At 44.5% G+C, this 18,626-nt stretch overlaps 1 protein-coding gene across 6 annotated transcripts in view; it reads right to left on the bottom strand.

The window, feature by feature from the left end:
* Positions 1-3,632: 3,632 nt before the first annotated feature.
* Positions 3,633-18,626, bottom strand: part of meis2a (Meis homeobox 2a) — a 76,690-nt gene continuing 61,696 nt past the window's right edge. For 3 of the 6 annotated variants that reach the window (XM_031847756.1, XM_031847757.1, XM_031847758.1), the window contains exons 10-13: positions 10,886-10,944; positions 9,012-9,122; positions 8,421-8,519; positions 5,046-5,134 (exon numbers count right to left, since the gene is read on the bottom strand). In XM_031847756.1, the coding sequence (XP_031703616.1) occupies positions 8,461-8,519; positions 9,012-9,122; positions 10,886-10,944 (229 nt within the window). In that variant the 3' untranslated portion in view covers positions 5,046-5,134; positions 8,421-8,460. Of the gene's footprint in view, positions 5,135-8,420; positions 8,520-9,011; positions 9,123-10,885; positions 10,945-18,626 lie in introns of all 6 variants that reach the window. The other 3 variants (XM_031847760.1, XM_031847761.1, XM_031847762.1) reach the window with 2 other exon arrangements.

The following is an 18,626-nucleotide window of genomic DNA, read 5'->3' as shown; positions in this document are numbered from 1 at the left end:
TTTTTGGATTCCGTCCCATGAAGAAAAAATAAACTATGATCTGTTTTTTTTTTTTAATTGCACAACAGATGAGAAGGAAAAATAAGGAAACACCACAATCTGCTTGCAGATGAAGTTTAGCCTCTCACTCGATTATCTCTCCGGAGTTTGGATTGCGCAGATCAACCCTTCCTTTTATTTTCTAAAAAAAAAAAAAAAAGAAAAGAAAAGAAAAAAAAGCAGCAAGAAGCAGCTAGTCCCCTTTTAAAGAAAGCCCTTTCGGTGGTGCTATAATAAACCATTTTCCCTTGGCTTTATTGATCAGTCACTCTGAGCTAATGTAATTATCCTCATCAATAGGGGGACTGCAGGGAGAATCATTATGCGGTTGACATTGATAAATGATCAGCCAAATGCGGCCCTTTTCTCCCAGGGACCTCCGCCTCTGACCCGCTCACACAGGCCTACATAACGTAGTCATAGAAACACCTTATGGCAAGAGGAGAGAAAACTGCTGAAATGTTTTTTTAAAAAGGAGGGCAGCGCGCGCGCGCGCGCTCACACACACAGAGACAGAGAGAGAGAGAGACAGAGAGAGAGAGAGAGAGAGAGAGAGAGAGAGAGAGAGAGATGTGTGTGTGTGTGTGTGTGTGTGTGCGTGTGCCTACATACACAAAACCTAAAAACTGTCCCCCAGAGCAAGTCATTTCGGGAAGAGCCAGCTGCAAAGCGAAGGACACTCAGCCCCTCGTGCACGTCCTTTTTTATGACCACTATCCAATTCAGCAATTTGAAAGAAAAACAAAGCAGAAACAAAACTTTTTTTCTTCTTAAAGCCAGCAGATGCACTTGTGTATCTAAAAATACACAGTTGCGGTCGTGTCTCCCAGATCACACACATTACCATGAAGCTCTGCAGAGAAAAACACAGAGCCAATAACAGAAGCATTATTAACATGTTGCGTCTGTAACGCACACACACGCACATAGTGTTTCTAGCGAGTACACTGTGTGTGGACTTTTAATATTGTTGCACTGGCGTCTTCCTGAGGACCAGGCTGCATTGTGCAGCAGTGCAGAGGGAATATATTCCTTATTTTATTCCTGCAGCAGCAGCCCGGACTGGCTTTGACAGGGAGGAGATGAAGGGGAGGAGTTGTTTAGCTCGGCTGGATCATCCATCATCCCTGTCACACCGAATCGGCAAAAGGAAAGCAGCAGAGGCAATCTACCTTCTGTCTCATCGGGGAAGAGGGGGAGGGGGCAGGAGGAGGAGGAGGAGGAGGAGTGGAGGGGGGGAGAAAAGAAAAAAAAACTATTAATATTAAAATCCTCTCCATCCACAGTAATCCTCACGTTTTCTCTCTTTTTCATCTGATAATCTCCGCACAAAACGGAGGGCTTCTTCCTTCCGTTTTATCTAAAGAATAATAGAGCGCCAGAAAAACAAAAAAAGGACGTTTAGGTTTTGAATGGTTGAGGGAAGAAGATGCATCGTTAACTAAACTCTGGTGTAAAACCAATAAATTCACTTTTTTTTTCTAATCTGGCTAAAGCCTTAACATCCCTTCGTGTGCATCCATGTGTGCAGAGAAATTGTTTAACAAACATGAACTGTTCAGGTATTGTGTCCGGAATTTCAATAAAACGACTCGCGAGCAACATTCAAACCAGATACTAAATATAACTTAAAGGAATTAATGCAGTAGGCTGACTGTGAGTTGGCTAAACAGAGAATTTTAAATAAATATAAAATATACTGATATTGGTTTTAAGATTTTAAAATGGCTTTCCATGCGGGAAATGGTACTGACAATATTTAGTGTTTGAAAGTGATTTAAATCACAAAGTGAAGTCATTGTGATTTTCATCAATTTCTTCTTTTTAACAGGAACGTTCAAAATCCAACAGTTATATGAACACTCGAATAGGCCAATATCTTCTGGGCAAACATTAATACTTATTTACGATGGTTTAGATAATTGCAAATTAATAATAAAATAAAGGAGCAGGTTATATTTACGCCAACGTTGTTTTTTTTTTTTTTCAAACAAATTGTTGAAAAAAAAAATCAACTTTCAGAAGGCCACATGAGAATAACAGCAATAAACAGCTGAATGTATAAATAGAAATCCCAGAAGTTTAAGTACACTCAATACATAATTAAAAAAATACATACTTTGTATTAATTGTATAATTATTATTATAGTTTGTGCCATGTATTATATTTGTTGATACACACACAAGACAAAGTCAGCAGATGTGCAGTGTTAGTACCAAAAAAATAAATAAAGAAAAGAAAACTGCAGAAAAAATATTTTGAGGCCTTGATTCCGACACAGCAGAAGTTTAAACTTCTATGTGAAGGGCAGAAAACATTTGAGCCGAAGTGATGTTGTCATTTCTGGTTTTAGGCTATGACTTGGATGGCCGCGGGCAAACACAGGCAAAGAGATAGAGAAGAGAGAAGAGATAGCCCATCAAAGCCCATCTGTGTACTCCTTGACGGCGGAGCCACATTAGGCCGACAGGCGGCGCTGCAAAACGGCAGAAAGGAGCAGAGCACACCGAGAGAGGGCCAGCCATCGTTCTCACTATCGGAGCAATTACACTGGGGACAAATCCTCGCTCTACTGTTTGAACACCAGGGAAAGAGAGAACTGTGAATCCTCCTAAACTAAATACACTTCTTTTCAAATTCCAGATGAAGCTTAACCTTTTTACACAAGCAATAACATCTCAAATATTATCTCACGTGCGGTTTATTAATTAGCATTCAATAGCAAATTGGGATTTTTTTTTTCCTCCAAGAAAATTAAGTATTAAAGAAATGCTCTTTGGAAAATGTAATTTAATTGAGTTTATCCTGCCATTCGTGTCCCTGTACATGTAGGGGCTGGAGGCCACCGTAGAGCTTCTTTACTCACCACCACATCACTGCTGACAGCTCATCTGTTGGTCTAAAACTTGGATGTGTTGGTGGGGAATCTGCTCTGTAATTTGCATTTCACAGTTATTTATCATTTACAGGACATATTTGTGTGCCTAAATAAATTGCCAAGGCAAAATATATTTCAACAATAATTTGTTATTGTCATTATGAAAGAGCATTCAATAACTAAATGGGCAGTCCGGTTAAAACAAGCTACTGCAAATAGATTGCTGGAAAAAGTTACAAAACTAAAACTTGAGGCCTTGTTGACAAAAAACAACAATACTAATACAAATAATAATATTAGTAATAATAATAATAAACCAATTCGTATTATTACTATTATGTGGATAACAACTCTGTTTATAACACAGTTAATCACACAAAAATCTAACAAAAATCAAAAATGAAATATTTATTACAGCATTTGTGACTGAACACCTTTTAAACATTACGTCACAGTCCTCATACAAGTATTTAATGTATTTTTGACAAAGCTTAAGGGAGACGGCATCTTATCATCTAGTGAGGAACACGTGCTGAAAAAGGAAGGAATTCATGGACATACAATATCAATGCCACAGCAGATCTGAAACTAGCAAAAACATTCTTTTTCAATTGAGGTAAACACATAGAATATCTAACATGAAACAATTAATAGACTGAACTCTGTACGAAGTTTGTTACAATATTCTCTCAGCCCCCCCCCCCCCCCCCCCCCCCCCCCCCCCAAAAAAAGCATTGAGTTCATAATTTAGTTTTTTTTTTTCTCCTTTTTTTTTTAGTTTTAGGTTTTTTGGTGCATCAACCATCAAATGCTTCTCCAGTGCCGCAGAATCAACGTTTGTGTCAGTATTGTCCTTATGGCAAGAATGTTGATCCGCAGATAAAGAAGCGCCGTAGGATGTTGCTTTTCCACTATTAAGCTTCCTTCAAGAGGCTCTTACCAATGAGAGTCCAGGGTACAAAAAAATAAAATAATATTAAAATAAAAATGTATAAAACCAACACAATCCAGTGCTTGGGCAATTCAAACAAAGAACTTTTTTTCTCCTTTAAAACCTACAGGGCAACATTCATTCATGAACCAAAAAAAGAGGGGCATGACAAATGTTCAAACTGAATCTTCTGGAGAGATCCGTTGTCATTTAGCAGCCTTCTCCGATCATGCCCTGTTCTTATGGGGGACAGGACCTGATTGCCCTCTATGGTTTGAGATGTTCCATCTTCTTGTTGTTTTTTTTTCTTATATAGTGCTGTGCTGCGAGACAGTTTCTCCTCCGGGAAGGAGCACACACAGTGTGAGAGAGAAAAGGTTAACCTTTAATTCTAAAACTAGCTCAGGAAACATAAACCATGTGATCAACGAAAAAATGCACAAGTTTTAACTTATTTATCTATACTTTTTATACTACAGTAGTTATAACTCTTGGAGTCCTTCTGTTGTTTCTTTTTTAAATCTTCCAGAGTGATTTTATTTTAGAAGTGTTTGAGCGCGTCAACATGAAAGTGTACTGAACATGTTTATGATGCTGTGTGTGAGTGAGTGTGCGAAAAGTGTGTGTCTTTGAGTGTGTGCATCTGTCCGTTCTTTGCACACGTGTACGTCAAAACATCCTCTGTTGATCTTTACCAAAAGCCCAAGACTTTACAAAGTGTTCTTGTCAGCTTGGTCCTCCGTTTGGATGAAAGTAACAAAATTGACAAGTCTTAAAAAAAAAAAAAAAAAGAAGTATTATCACAGCTCATCTGGAATTCTGTTTCTTACGTGTCAAATTCTGGTCAAAAGGGTTCGCTTTTTATTCTTAAAAATAGTCTCCAAATAGGATTTATTGTGGGCTGCTGCTTTCGATTTTTTTACACTGTTTTCTTGTAGCTGCTGTTGTCATGGTAGCAAAGTTCCCTTATACTATTGGGCATGGATGTCCAGGCCTTGTCCTCCAGCACTGGGGTCAATGGGAGTGAGCAAAGGGGGTCTCTGTGCAGACATGGTCATTCCTGGGTGCGATGAGGGTCCTCCATGCATCAGCATGGCGTGGTGGGGATGGTGATGAGGGTGGTGGGCGTGGGGGTGGTCGGGCAGGTACGCGTGGAGAGGTGGACCGTGTCGGAGCTGGGAGGGGTGAGAGGTCATCTGATGAGGGTTGGTGTAAGTTGGTGGGGCCATGCTCATGCCCATAGGACCGCTCTGAGGTACGTACTCCCCTGGCATGCCTGGCAGACCTGAGAGAGAGAGAGAGAGACAGAAAGAGTGAAATTAATTTACACACTCAATAAAACTTTTCTTCTTTGACATGTTCCTTCTCCATTAACAGGGCTTAACTCAATTTAAACCCACAACTTCAACAACAAAGGGCGGAGCGGCTTTTACGACACTGCGTCTGTGACTGCAGAGGTTTTAGCTTCGACAAGTAAAGAGAGACATTATTGCACTGGGCTATTTTGGGCTATGGTGAGTGGTTTACAATGCCCAATAGAGGTTGTGGTCAGGTCTCAGGTTGGAAAATGATCCTCAGTCATCCACAGACACTGCAGTCCTGGAGGATGTGAGGAAAACCAACCAGCCGTATTGATGTGGAGAAGTGCTAATACTTTTACAAGTAGAACAGTCAATTCCCCTGCTGACTTAAGTGACACACCGAACAGGCATTCTCTCATGGGGACGAGCCTCTGTGAACATATTTGATTTAGAATGCCTGAAAAAAAAGTTATTAAATAATGTAGGACTCAGTTAGCTGTATCAACAAGACAGAGAGCGATAAAGGCTCAGTTCCACTGAATAAAGCATTTTAAGCAGAAACAAAGTTCTGCTCTTAAATGCACGGAGTGTGGGCTTTGCAAGTGGAAACATTGCAGCAAAGATAAAAGGAAGTAAAAAGAGAAAAGAAAGGAAATGCAGGGGTGGTATACTGATGTCCCCTCAGATGTAATTCACTTCCTATGTGTAGAGACCTCAGCATGCTGGCATCTCTCATACTGTGACAGGACCCAGGACACAGAGCTGGCTCAGCAGTGCCACTGTTTGGCTTTTCACACGGCTGTTTGTTGAAATCAGAAACAAAAAAGGTAAGATGTAGGGGGGGTTGCTCCTGGAGCCTGGGACTGTAGTATGGGAACATGACTGGTCTAAAGGCCTGGACCTTGGGGAGAGGCGAGTGAGAGCAGGGGGTCCCGCTGGAGCCAGGGGGCCTGGGTCTGGGATTGGGTCTGGGCCGACCTGCTTTGTAATGTGAACCCCTGGGGGATTAGAAACTGTAATAGGAGGGGAGAGGTCGCTGCAAGGTCACTAGGCATGCTCACTCTCTGCATTCCTCCACCTTAGTACACTGCAATTAAGAAATTACACTGGAGGGCCCCGGTGAGGGGAAGAGGAGGAGGAGGAGGACAGAAAGGAGAGAGGAGAAAGAAAAAAAGGACAGCAAAGGCCAAGATTAATGACCAGTCTCATTGGTTGAAAGCTGTTCTATTTTCTAATACTCCCTTTCCATGTCAGTTCATTTGAAATGCACATGTTTGTCAGAGCAGGTCTCTTAAAACCTCACTACTGGGGTCATAAAATAAATAAATCATTCAGGGTGTTGGGGTATGATGGGTGCCCTCACCTCCATATAACCTAGAGCAGCTCCTGTTAAAAGGCCCAGCAGATGTTTTTGACACTGTAAGCTGGTAATCTCCAGTCTTATAAGCTGCAGTCATTCTGTTAAGTAGATCTGAGACCCCCTCCTTTATTAACAAGAGTGGTAAAACCATCTGAAGACAATAACTGAGGACAGACTGGGCCTCTCTCTCTCTCTCTCTCTCTCTCTCTCTCTCTCTCTCTCTCTCTCTCTCGCTCTCTCTCTCTCTCTCCGTCTCTGCATGCCTGCCTGCCTCCCTGGCTGGCTGTGCACTTCTGTTATGGCACAGCGGTCCTGCTCAATGGCTGGCCATAATTAAGTACCAAAATACCATATTGTGTGGCTGTGTAATCAAATCAAGAGAGGATAATATTCCTCTGTATTGAGCTATTAATGTAATTGGTCATGAAGCATAAAGTATGTTACGTAATTAAATAGTCTCAAAATTATATAGCCGTATATTAAGAATTAGCCAACCTGAGCAAATGTTGTCTCTGTGTGGCTGTTTTAGGGAACATTGCTTCCTGATTTTTTTTTTTCCTGCTGCCATTAGCAAAGACAGGAAGGGATGAGAGAAAATGAGCGAGAGATGGAGAGAAACAGAGGGTGAAAGAGAGAGAGAGAGAGAGATGAAGCAAAGACTAGAGGGGTGAAATGATCTCTGTCGGCAGAATTGCCGCTGTGACCCTTTGGAAAATTCAGTCTCCATTTACATATAAAGGGTTCTTTTAATCAAGGTAAGTGTTATTATATTGTGCCTCATTGGGCAAGGGAGTTTAGGTGTTAAAATAAAATCTCTTCTGCCCTGCCGCCTTTGGGATGTGATATGTCTTGATTTTTCAAATGTCAGCACTGTGGCACAAGCGGGAGGTGGAATGGCCAGCTTAATCAGATTGCAGCCATTTAGCTGAATGGGGATTGTGTGTGTGTGTGTGTGTGTGTGTGTGTGTGTGTGTGTGTGTGTGTGTGTGAGAGAGAGAGACGGAGAGACAGAATTACAGCGACACAGAGAGACTGTATCTGTATGTGTGAAAGAGATCCCCTCCTTTTAGACGCAGTCATGCTTGTGTCTACAACCTTATAAATTTATCTCAATGTCTCCCCTGCTCTTGTCTGTGAGTCTCAGGTCAGGCTATAGTCACTGGCCCCGGCCCCCCCTTAAATCGTCTCCCTCCAGTAAAAAATAATCAAAACACACAGACTCATTCCTCCCTTTACACAGCTCAAACCAAACCCCCAGTGAAGGATCGGCCATGTCACCCACGGCCCGTATATCTCGCTCAGGGACCGTAATGTACTGCGGTGTTCCCGTCTTTGCATATAAGATAATTTGGGCATCAATCCTTCCCCAGACAGATTTATGTCACTCTGAGGACAGTTTCACTTCTCCTTCTTTATCGCTTCACTGGAGCCTGCTTAATTTCTCCCCGTCAGCCCCTTCCCCAGGAGATGTTATTTTTTCCCTAAATGTCCAACATTTGCATTGGCTGTCCAGGATGGGGAGAGCGATGGTGCTGTTGTGATAAATAAATTTGCACATGCCATGCCAGGTTGTTTCTTCCCCTCCTACTTCTTGTTGTTGTTCCTGTTGTCTGGCGCCACAAGTCGACGGCTCCTCTCTGTCCCAGGACGGTTCCCCCTTTTTCCCAAGTCTTAAATTCATCCTTGACTACTGCCCCCGCCCCCCCCTCCCCTCCCCCCCTTACCCTTAAAAGCATCATGCTAAAACATGTTGTTTGTTGATGCTAGGGAGTAGGGTGTCAGAGGATGCTGCAAAATGATGGCCAGGGCTAGCGCGGGTGAAATAAAAGGGAATAGAGGGTGAAAGAAATAAAACCCATAGCCCAAGAAAATAAATGAAAATAAAACAAGGAAAAGAGCCCAGTACTTACTTCCCCCTTTTTCTTTGCGTTTTGCTTTCCAAGATGGAGGTTACATGTAGTGCCATTGCCCATCCATGCCCATATTCATCCCCATTCCACTCATAGGCCCTAGAAAGAGAAGATAAACGCCAGAAAAGGGTCAGAAGGAGTTTGAATCACAGAGAGGTGAGAGGAGAACCACTGATAGAGAGGATGAGTGGTTAGCGTTAGATGGGAAATTATTAGGGAGGTGAAAGATGCAAAGAAGTGGCAAGTGTTTTGCATGGCATGCCACAAATCCCTTTGTTATGATAATTTGCAAGGGATTTTCCCAGATGCGCTTGATTAGAGAAAAAAAAACAAGCAAGACAGGCAGCAGACAGTCTGGGGAACAGTGAGGAGACTTTTAAAGAGAAGTGTTATTGTGGTTGTGTAGCAGTTGTTAGTATTATGTTTACATGGCTGACTCCGGGACTTGCTCCGTGCTGAGGTGACTTAATCTCATGCTACAGACCAGAGGATCAGTGTTGATCAGCTGTGCGATAACCGAGGGTGAAACTGGTGTCTGGTAAAGAAGGAATGCGGGAACATGGACGCAGGAAGAGAGGTGGACGGACTTACCGGCTGGTCGGATCCCCATGTGTTGCTGACCATCCAGCACGAAGCTGCCCATTGGCTGGCCCTCTGGACTGTATGCTGCTCCTTGGCTCACTGAAGGATCAAGAAGAAAACCTGATTGTAGTCAAAACGTGGACATGAAAAAGGGAGGGGGAGGGGGGGAGAAGAAGAGAAAACACACCAGACAATCAGCAATTGTCCCAGCTCCAGCCCAAACATACTGAAAGACATTGTGCTCATGTTTGTAGACCGCATTGACTGACGCGTGGCATGCAAACACGCATACAGTAGGTCCCAATGCATGCAAGCACTCACACACACACACACACACACACACACACACACACACACACACACACACGCACACACACCAGTGTCATTCAAAACCACTTTCACATTGTTCTCTCAGAAGAAAGCATGCAGTTTGATAGGATGAGAAGAATGTACGCCATGGGGCAGATCACCCAGTCAGTACTCAAGTCAATAGTCATCTACTCCTCGACATAACATAACTCTAATTGAACATTATTGAATGTTCTGAATGATTTACCTGATTATCTGTTATGATACAGAAGAATCAGTAGCAATCAATTTTCGCAGTTGCATCTTGTTTTGCCTACTATTAGCCGTAATGAACTGATGCTCCTGGGAGACTGTAGAAAACAGTGTATTCTAGGACTACAGCAGTATAATCTTGGATAATCTGTAATTCGTAAAGATTAGGGGGAGCTGTTACTCATGCTGTTTTTGTAGAGATCGCTGATTGGCACACACTGTTTGCATGCTAACAAATATTCCACACTAGAGTGCTTTAATTGCAGAAAGAGTCACCCACATTTGTAAGTGCATCTCATTTTAATCACGGCTCATGTTCGTTTTGAACAATCTCCACCCCGGTGTGTGTGGGGACCTTTATAAGACGGGGAAGCTTGCTAATCAACAATAACAGCTTTTCCCTCCCTGAGACAAATTACTTGGCTTCTTTTTGGTAATGCCAAAGTCAATGAAGCTTAGGGTGACTGAATCATTCCACGGGATCACAGAGTGGCGTGTTTACTACTCAGTTGGTGCTTTTTTGTAATCTGACCACAATAGATATGGGAAATAAATGTGTAATCAATTAACAATTTGAAGCTTTCCATAATCTGTTTTTAAGAAATGAAAATCTCTCCCTGTGTTGGTGTTAAATCAAAACATCAGATCTGATTTAATCAAGGCATATTATTTCACTCATTCTTCCTCCTAAGGGCAGCTTTCATGACTGAAAATACATTAACTGATACTGTTATACTACAAATGTGTCTAAGCAGCTATGTAGCGGTCTTGATATTTGAAATGTGCTGAATGACTACTTAATATTAAAATTCAGAACAGTGATTCTTGAGGGAATAAAATAAAAACGCAGCAGAAAAAGTAAAGGGAATCCCCCCCTAACCCTCGACTGTAAAAAAAACAACAAAAAAAACCAAAAACAGCCTTAAAGAGAAGATAACTCATAAATTGCTGCTAGCAATTCTGGCACTCCTCTTGTGTCCAATTAGTAATTCACAGAGAGGGTGCTAATATACCTCTCTCTCCACTTAGACTGGGAAATCTCCAATTAGAGTCAATCAGCAAACGGCCCGCACCCATTGCTGAACCTATTTCATACAGAAAATGGAAAAGGGGATGAAGGGAGCGAGAGGAAGAGAAGGGAGTAGTGGAAGGAATTTTTTTCGGGGGGGATAGATGATGTAGGGTGCCCCTTTAAAAAATCTGGGCTCCAGGCATGATGTGCATGCCAGCAAAGGATTTGGAAAGGGTGTCTACATGCTGGGGAAAGACAGAGAGAGAAGCAGCACTCAGCTGCTGTACGTCGACTGGGTTGTTCTTTTTACCTGCTCGATTTGACTGGTCAATCATGGGCTGTACTATTCTTCTCCTGGCGTTAATGAACCTGGCAGAGAGAAGAGAAAAAACACAGAGGAGAAAAACAAACGTTAAATCACCCCGCATTCACACACGGAGAGATTCATCACAAGCCTCCACAAAGACAAAACAGTTTTGCATGACTTAATGGCAACATTAGCCACCGAGTCCTTGAGAGAGGCGCTCACAACAAAACAGCAACAAACAAAAGGGCAATTGTGTGCTGACTTGGGAACCCAGCGAGGGATACTTTTAATGTTCCTTATGATCTATTCCCCCTTCTTTTAATAAAGCTTTTGATTACGTTTGGTTGCTATGGGCACCAGGGAGACATTCCTCAAGTATTAAGTGCAGCCTGGGCACAGAAGAACCCTCGCCGCGGCACATCCCTCTGTCCTGCTGTCATTCCTGCAGCCACTTGCACACAGCAACTCTACACATGGTGTACAGTATCCCGTCTACGGCTCCTTCTCCAAAACAACGTTGTTTCTGCAGCGTTATCACCCATTGGAATTTCAAAGTAAGCTCTAAGTTAGCAAAGTGCAGGATACAAATGGTTCCTTTCATTACTCCCCACCATTCCACCCCCACCTCCACCCTTTCCCTCTGTGGGACCCCCACTCTGGCTTCATTGTAGGGGGTTCTGCTCCCCTTCCAGCTGTCTAGAAATGAGGACCAGGCATGGGCCACTCTGTGCTTTCACAAGGTATTGTTATGTCAGCGAGCCCATCAATTAGGCTGTCTGAAGTTTTATCACCACCACAGCAGCGAATAAGTGCAGCTCCACAAAGCCTCCCCAGCCGGCCTTGCTCCTGTGGCTTTTCCAGTGTAGAGCCGGAGGTCATCCGGAGGTGAATGCCAGCCAGGGGCAACCTTTTTAACTTGGTTTGGAGATGCCTTGGGCCGTGTCAAACACAAGCTGGCCACTCGGGCCGAGCAAGTTCTTCACCTTTCTATCCATCTTCCTCTTTTGCCCCCTTTTCTCTGTCTGTCGTTGTCTCATTCACTTTCACATAATAAAAACGCAGCACGGACTTAGCACTGCAGGTACCACCATGTGGTTGATATTAAAGAGGGGTTTCAAATCACATTGGAGCTGTCCAGCATGGAGTCCTTTGCTGGTCCCCCCCCCCCAAAAAAAAAAAGGGCCCCACAGGCCACCGCCCTCCTCTAACGTACGGGCCACGGCACCATCAGTACGGTAAAGAACTGGTCATTAGAAGGAAGGGAGAGCTGGAACCAATTTGGGCTCCTAATCCCCTATGAAGCCCTGATACCTGCCCTTACCTTCTCCAATGAATTTAAACGCCTGTAATCTGCCCGGCTCAAAGTGACATGGTTAAACGTACGAAATGCACGGTTGGGAGAAGAGAGACGCGGGGCTCATTTGCCAGGGGGCATCCAGAGTGCAGGTACGCAGGGGTGCCGCGGGCCCCAGAGAGAAAAAGATGAAACGCATCCATATGAGAATGAGAGGGATCGAAAGTTTAGGAAGGGAGGTGGGGTGTGCCAATGAAAGTTAGATTGGAAATTATAGGATTGTAATGCATGACTTGTGATTTAAGGGAGGAATGAGGATTAAGGTTTATTAAGTGTGAAAGTATTTTTCCATAGAACAAAGAGGACAAAGCATTCTTAGATAGCTATGCTGTCAGAAATACCTGCAGTGCTGAAGAGACTTCCAGCACCAAAACCAGCTAAGCAAGTAAACAGTAAGACATTCCTGGTATCACACTCCCTTCTTTAATCTCAGAGTGCAAGACCCACCAAAACATATGTCCCGCTTACTGTCTTCCTAGACGCACCAAGGGGCTCAAAATCACAACCATGTGCATTGTTACCTATTCTGGGACATAACCATAAACACATAATATCAGGAATGTTCTTCCCAGGTGTTAAACTTGCCCATACGGTTTCCAGTGACTGCAGAGGAAATACTCTATGTACTGGAGAGTATGCTGTAATTCTAGATGTTTCTTTAAAAACAGTGTTCATCCTCTTGTGTTTTTTCAGGAAATGTATGAAATAGAGTACACAGGAACAGGTTTACTTATCTTTGAAATAGTATTATTTATTCATCGAAAGAGCTCATTGCTGTGAACACAAGCATATGGATATTCAAATATTGTCCCACCAAGTTTCTGAGATGGACCTGCTTCTTGTCAACATTCCCAGTTGGCCAACCACCACCATATCTCTCTCTCTCTCTCACACACACACACACACACATACAAAGGCTCTGTTTTGTACGCTAAACAAGTAGTAAAGCAAGAGGCGATGCGGTGCACTGGAGGGAGTGGGGGGTGACCAAGAGCCCCTCTCGTGGCCTTAGAGCACCTTTTATCAGTCTGAGTAAAGCCAATTGAGATTATCAGAGCCAGGCCTGATAACACTGTTTTCTCTCAACCCGTGAGCTGCTAATGGTGTGTGCTTAGAACAACACAACCAGGAATCCTCCAGAGATGAAGGCCAGTCAAACTGGGATGGACGGACAGACGAACGGATCTGAGGACCTAAGGCCCTGAGAGAGACACAGAGGTTGACCACAGGGACTCAGAATTCCCAACCACTCGCTAAAACATACGTGTGCGCGCTGTAAATCTACACATCGACACCACGGACATGACCACAACCACCGCCAGTGTGTCTGTAGACTAACCAGAACACAGGAGGCTCACAGGGGACACAAAAAACCTCCAACCAAAAGCCCATGTTTTATTATCTACATCTGGTGGTCTAGCTTATTATGGCCTGCCTCTGCTCAATGTTTGAGCACAGAAACACCAACACACACAGCCTCTCAGCATGGGAACTCCATGCTGTCTTCAAACAAATAATTAAAGGCAAGGTCAGGGGGTCGCATGGAGGTCATTCCTCTGGATACAGCTCAGAATGTGTACATTACCCCAGGAGAAAGCGGGCTGGTGGGGGCAGCGGTCCACTGCTGTTTAACGTGGGCAACTGGTCTCTTCGAACCAATAAGCCTGGAACACATTTTCAAGTTGCGTATCAAAAACTGCTCTTGCGGTGCTAAGAATGCATTGGAGCGTGCATGTGAATTATGTATGCACATCAGTCAATATGTGTGCATGTCCCCGTTGGTGCATTCCTCACATGCTACTGCCAATTGGCCTACAGTAGCACTTCCCGCTGACATACCCTAAAAAGCAACGAGTGACACATGTGTACAAACACATGTGTACATGCAGATACAATATGTCGACAGGAAGAACGAGAACGTTGCTCCATGACAATATAGAGTGCTAAGTTTACTCTGAGTGTTGTGGCTCTGCAAGTTGCAGAGGGAAAATACAGGCCGATATGAACGATGGAGCCAGGGCAGCAGGAGTCCACTTGACACGGGGTCTCCGCTAGGCTGGATCAACACGGCATCCCTGGTTACTAATATCTGCTCACACACACAAGAGGGGGACACTCTTCAGAGAGTGTCTGCTTAGGTGTTAAATACCCTGGCTAGCACACAATGTTATGCTATACCGAGTGTGCAGTGGGTGAAGGTAAGGGCTGGTCAGAGGCAGGAGAAGAGACCTAATGAAGAAGTTACATAATCAGAAAACATACCATGTGCTTTCATAAAGTAGAGACCTTCAACTTTATGACCCTTTGATGCATCATTATCGTAAAAGAAAGTTGACAAATAATAATAATATTGAAGGTGCTGGTAGTGCGAAGATGAAATCATAGCAAACCAGTCTGTCAAACTCAGTGCTCGTGTTTATTCTTTTTTTTTTTTTTTCTTGCTTCCTCATGTCAATCCGTCAGAAAGGCCTCGTTTCTGGTTAACTGACTTGCAGCCACACCTGGTAACTCGCTCCTGTTGTCAGCATTCCTTCCCTGAGAAATCGTCATGCCAAACCACCCTACCCTGGAGCACAGCCAAGAGAGAGAGAGAGAGAGAGAGAGAGAGAGAGAGAGAGTGAGAGGGAGAGAGCCTTGCTGCTTGGCTGGCCAATTGCTGTGGAGATCGGAGGGAACCCGGCCAATCACGAGTAGGGTCACTCGTTTGACGAGTTTGTGATGAAAGAAAGAAACCGAGCTAGAGACAGAGTGAGACAGCAGAGAGAAACAGAGAAATACTGAACATGTATTCTCCGAAGAAAAGGCCGCCGGACTGCTCCAAATGTAGCCCGGTTGAGCGAGTGAACGCAGGAGGCAGCTTTGAAATTGTGACGCAGAAATCGTTGACAGTTTATCGCCTTCACGGCTAACCTGCAAATGACCATTTTGAGAGCTCATATGCCAGGGACATCGGGGCAAGTTTCCGTTTGTCAGTCAAATTCCTGGGCCCCTGTCTGTCTTTGCAGGGAAATTAGATGCAACACAATCTGAAGAAGAACGTGCTGAACTCGATGCCTGATCACTGCTTGCAAACATGACTATCCTCTGGTTCCTATTAGAGCTCATTGCTTCCATACTTCTGCTTCAGACAGAAATAAAGATTCCAAACCCCCAGCGATTGAGTCACAACTCACTGGAATCAAAGGAGGAAGGCTTTAGGTTGACCCCTCCCTCTACAGAAAAAATAAAGAAAAAAAACACAGTCCTTTTAACCAGGAAGTGCATGCAAATTAACCCCATGAGGAGGGTGTGTTTCGTATAAGCAAACACTAATTATCGTCCAGTCAGACAGTGGGGCAGTCTGGGGCTACTGAACTTCCAACACTGATCTACTGTAGTGTCAACAACCCTGATTGAATCAGCTCACATCTTGCCACCAGACTGAACCTACAGTATCTATGGATTTATCATAAACTATCACAAAGGAGCGTTTTAAAGGCTTTACTCCTCCAGGATGGAGATAATGGACAAACAGATAGGGTAGGAACAGGGAAGCTTCCTCGAGCTCATCCTATCAGAGACAGTTTCCCTTTTTCTATCCCTTCTTCCCTTCTTTAAGTCAAAACAGGAGTCAAGAGACACAAGCCGGGCGAACGTTACCTCACCCCCTGTGTTTGATTTAGTGCAGATGTGAAGCGGAGCGAGGCAGGATCGTTTTTTAGGAACGTCAGAGAGGGCCCACGTTTAGGGCAGCCACTGTGTTTACATAGTTTTACCTCTGTCTCTCTCCCTCTTTCTCTCTTCCACTGTGCCTCCGTACCCCCTCCAGACTCTTTTGTCGGCCTCTCAAAGGGGGACTGTTTCACCTCTATTCCATGGACTTTCACTGACCTGTTTTTCTTTCCCTTTTTATTGCCCCACTCATTGCCCTTTTGTGGCATCCACCCCCCCCAGTCCAATATGAGTAACATTTGCATTGCTCCGTCAGTCTAGCTGCAGAAGTCATTCCTCTCTGAAACCCGGGGAGTACGAGTCATTAAGACTTGAGTGGAAAATCAGACAAAGAATTATATATTTGTGTTGCAAACTGACACGATTTAACGAGCAGCTAATTAAAATAAATCAATAGCACTGCGGCATGCTCGCTCCCTGTCTGTCTCTCTTTTCTCGCTCTGATTTTCTGTCAGCACCAAAGAGGTGGAATACTGCAGTGTGGAGTGCAATGCTTTTTAGTCGTCAACTACCGCCTATGCATTACGATGAATAAGTAAGAACTCATCACAAAGGACAAAATACCTCACAGTCCGATACAATTTGAATACTAGAAATATACAGTAATAGTCCCAGAATTAACGCTCTACACTACAACAGCAAGGCAAACAACAAAGGAAACAAACATAGACATCTCTCCCTCTATTTACCCTCCCATCTAACACCTTCTCCCCTCTTCCCCCTGTCCAGTGAGGGCATGTCACCCCTGGGCCTTGCAGTCCAGCAGCCTGACCCCTGCATGGCGGGCTGTGCGGCCCCAGCTGCTGACTGTCCGTCAAACACCTCCAGAGCAGCGTTGGGCCAGGAAGACCACGCTTGTTGCCCCTTTGATCCGGCAAGCAGCAGCTGCTGCTCCACACAGCAGCACTTTGTTCCTCTGTCTCTTCCCCACACTCTGTCCTACGGCACAAAAACACAGAATCCAGTGCAGAAGTGGAGGGAGAGAAAGGAGAAGAGGAAAAAAATGTCGGGTTATGGAAGGAGGGGGTTGGGTTTAAAAAAAAACTAGCCCGTTTTTTTTTTCTCCCGACAACATCAACAAGCTCCGACAACGGCAGCGGGGGTTTTTCTTGGCCCCGACACAGCTCTCAGGCATCCCCTTCTTGACGCTTCACCCTCCCTTCTCTTTTAAGAGATATGATAGTTATTGTTCAAATCAGCCAGGGTGAATGGAATGGACCGAGGCCAAGCCTGCCCCAGGCGTCAACACACCTGTATGAAAGAGACCTTATTGTAGTAACCCAACATGGCTAACCTGCCGTAGCTCAGGCAGTTTTCAGGAGGAAGGGTGGAATCATCTCGTCTTTCTCTTTCTTTCTCTCTCTCCCAGATGGTCCCCTAATATTTCCCGTCATTAACCTCCTTTTCCTTCGAGGCTGGCACCCCTGCCCTGGAGTGTTTTTACAAACGCTGTTATTTTTGAATATCACCACCAGACAGCGGGATCCAGGCAAGAGTTGTTCCACATCTCCCTTGTCGGCGAGGCCTCTCTCTTCTCTTACTTTTGGGGCTCCCTCCCTTAAGACAACACCTTATTAACGCGCATAGGTGCACAAAAGGTATTCTCTGCCTGCCCAGGAGCTGAGGGACTAACAGCTGTGTTTTGCGTTGTTTGAAGAGCATCTGAAAACATTCAGCACATGTCAATATTAGCCCCCGTCAAAGGTTCCAGCACATAGCGCGTGACAGAGGTCGTCAGCACTGGAAGGTAACACTCACACTTCATAAGCCGGCTTCTCACCTTTTGGGTGGTTGAGGGCTTCCTGCTTTCATGCAGTGCCAGCGGGAAATAGAACATAGATGTGCTGGCACACACACAAGATGATGCTCAGACATACACACAGTGGAGTTTGGGGGAAAGAAAGACTGAATCCAGCACTATGATTACACCGACCTACCCATCAGCCCTCTTGAGATGAGAGGGTGTGCTTACAAGATCGCCCCATTTTCTCAGTTGTGAAGAGTGCCACCCCTATTGCCCAGATTTCTCTTCTTCCTACAATGCCTGGCCTGTGGAGCTCCTTTGGATGTCTCTGCGGGGCGGCAGGTATAATCTCCGCTACCACACACTTCTCACTGCTATCATACAAACGTGTGACTGTTTCAGCCTCCCCGTCTCCCTCCTGCACTATCTTTCCATCTCCATTTCCCTCACTCACTCTTGCCTTGCCTCGTCTCCATCGTCTTCTGCTCCCTTTTGATTCTCGACCCTTTTTTCCCCTCTCTGCCTGGTAATCGAGTGAGAGATTCTGCGACTCTGTGACTCCCCCTTATTGTCAGATATCAAACAGGGTGGCTTTGTGGATTACCAGGGGAAGCTGATAATGGCATGATAGAGGCGTGATATTTCAAACAAAATTGAGTGTCAATTGCCTGCATCGTCTAGGCAACACAAGTGCCTGTGCTGCAGCAGCCTGGCAGGAAATAAGGCCAATCTATTTCCTTTGCTTCATATCAAACGTCTCTACTTCTCTCTCCTTTATAAGACTATAATGGGTTCAGCTCAAAGAGAAGAAGAGAGGGGGGCTGCCAAGAGGGGCTTCAGCAGTTACGTCCTTACGCAACACACATACATGCCTGGGTACTAACACAGACACACACACACACACACACACACACACTTGCACACATTAACTTGTG

The sequence above is a fragment of the Anarrhichthys ocellatus genome, unplaced genomic scaffold (genome assembly GCF_004355925.1).
Source record: "Anarrhichthys ocellatus isolate YVR2014 unplaced genomic scaffold, GSC_Weel_1.0 scaffold7, whole genome shotgun sequence".
Lineage (NCBI taxonomy): Eukaryota > Metazoa > Chordata > Actinopteri > Perciformes > Anarhichadidae > Anarrhichthys > Anarrhichthys ocellatus.
Note: the sequence above shows the minus strand (reverse complement) of the source record. Positions and strands in the feature narration are given on the sequence as shown.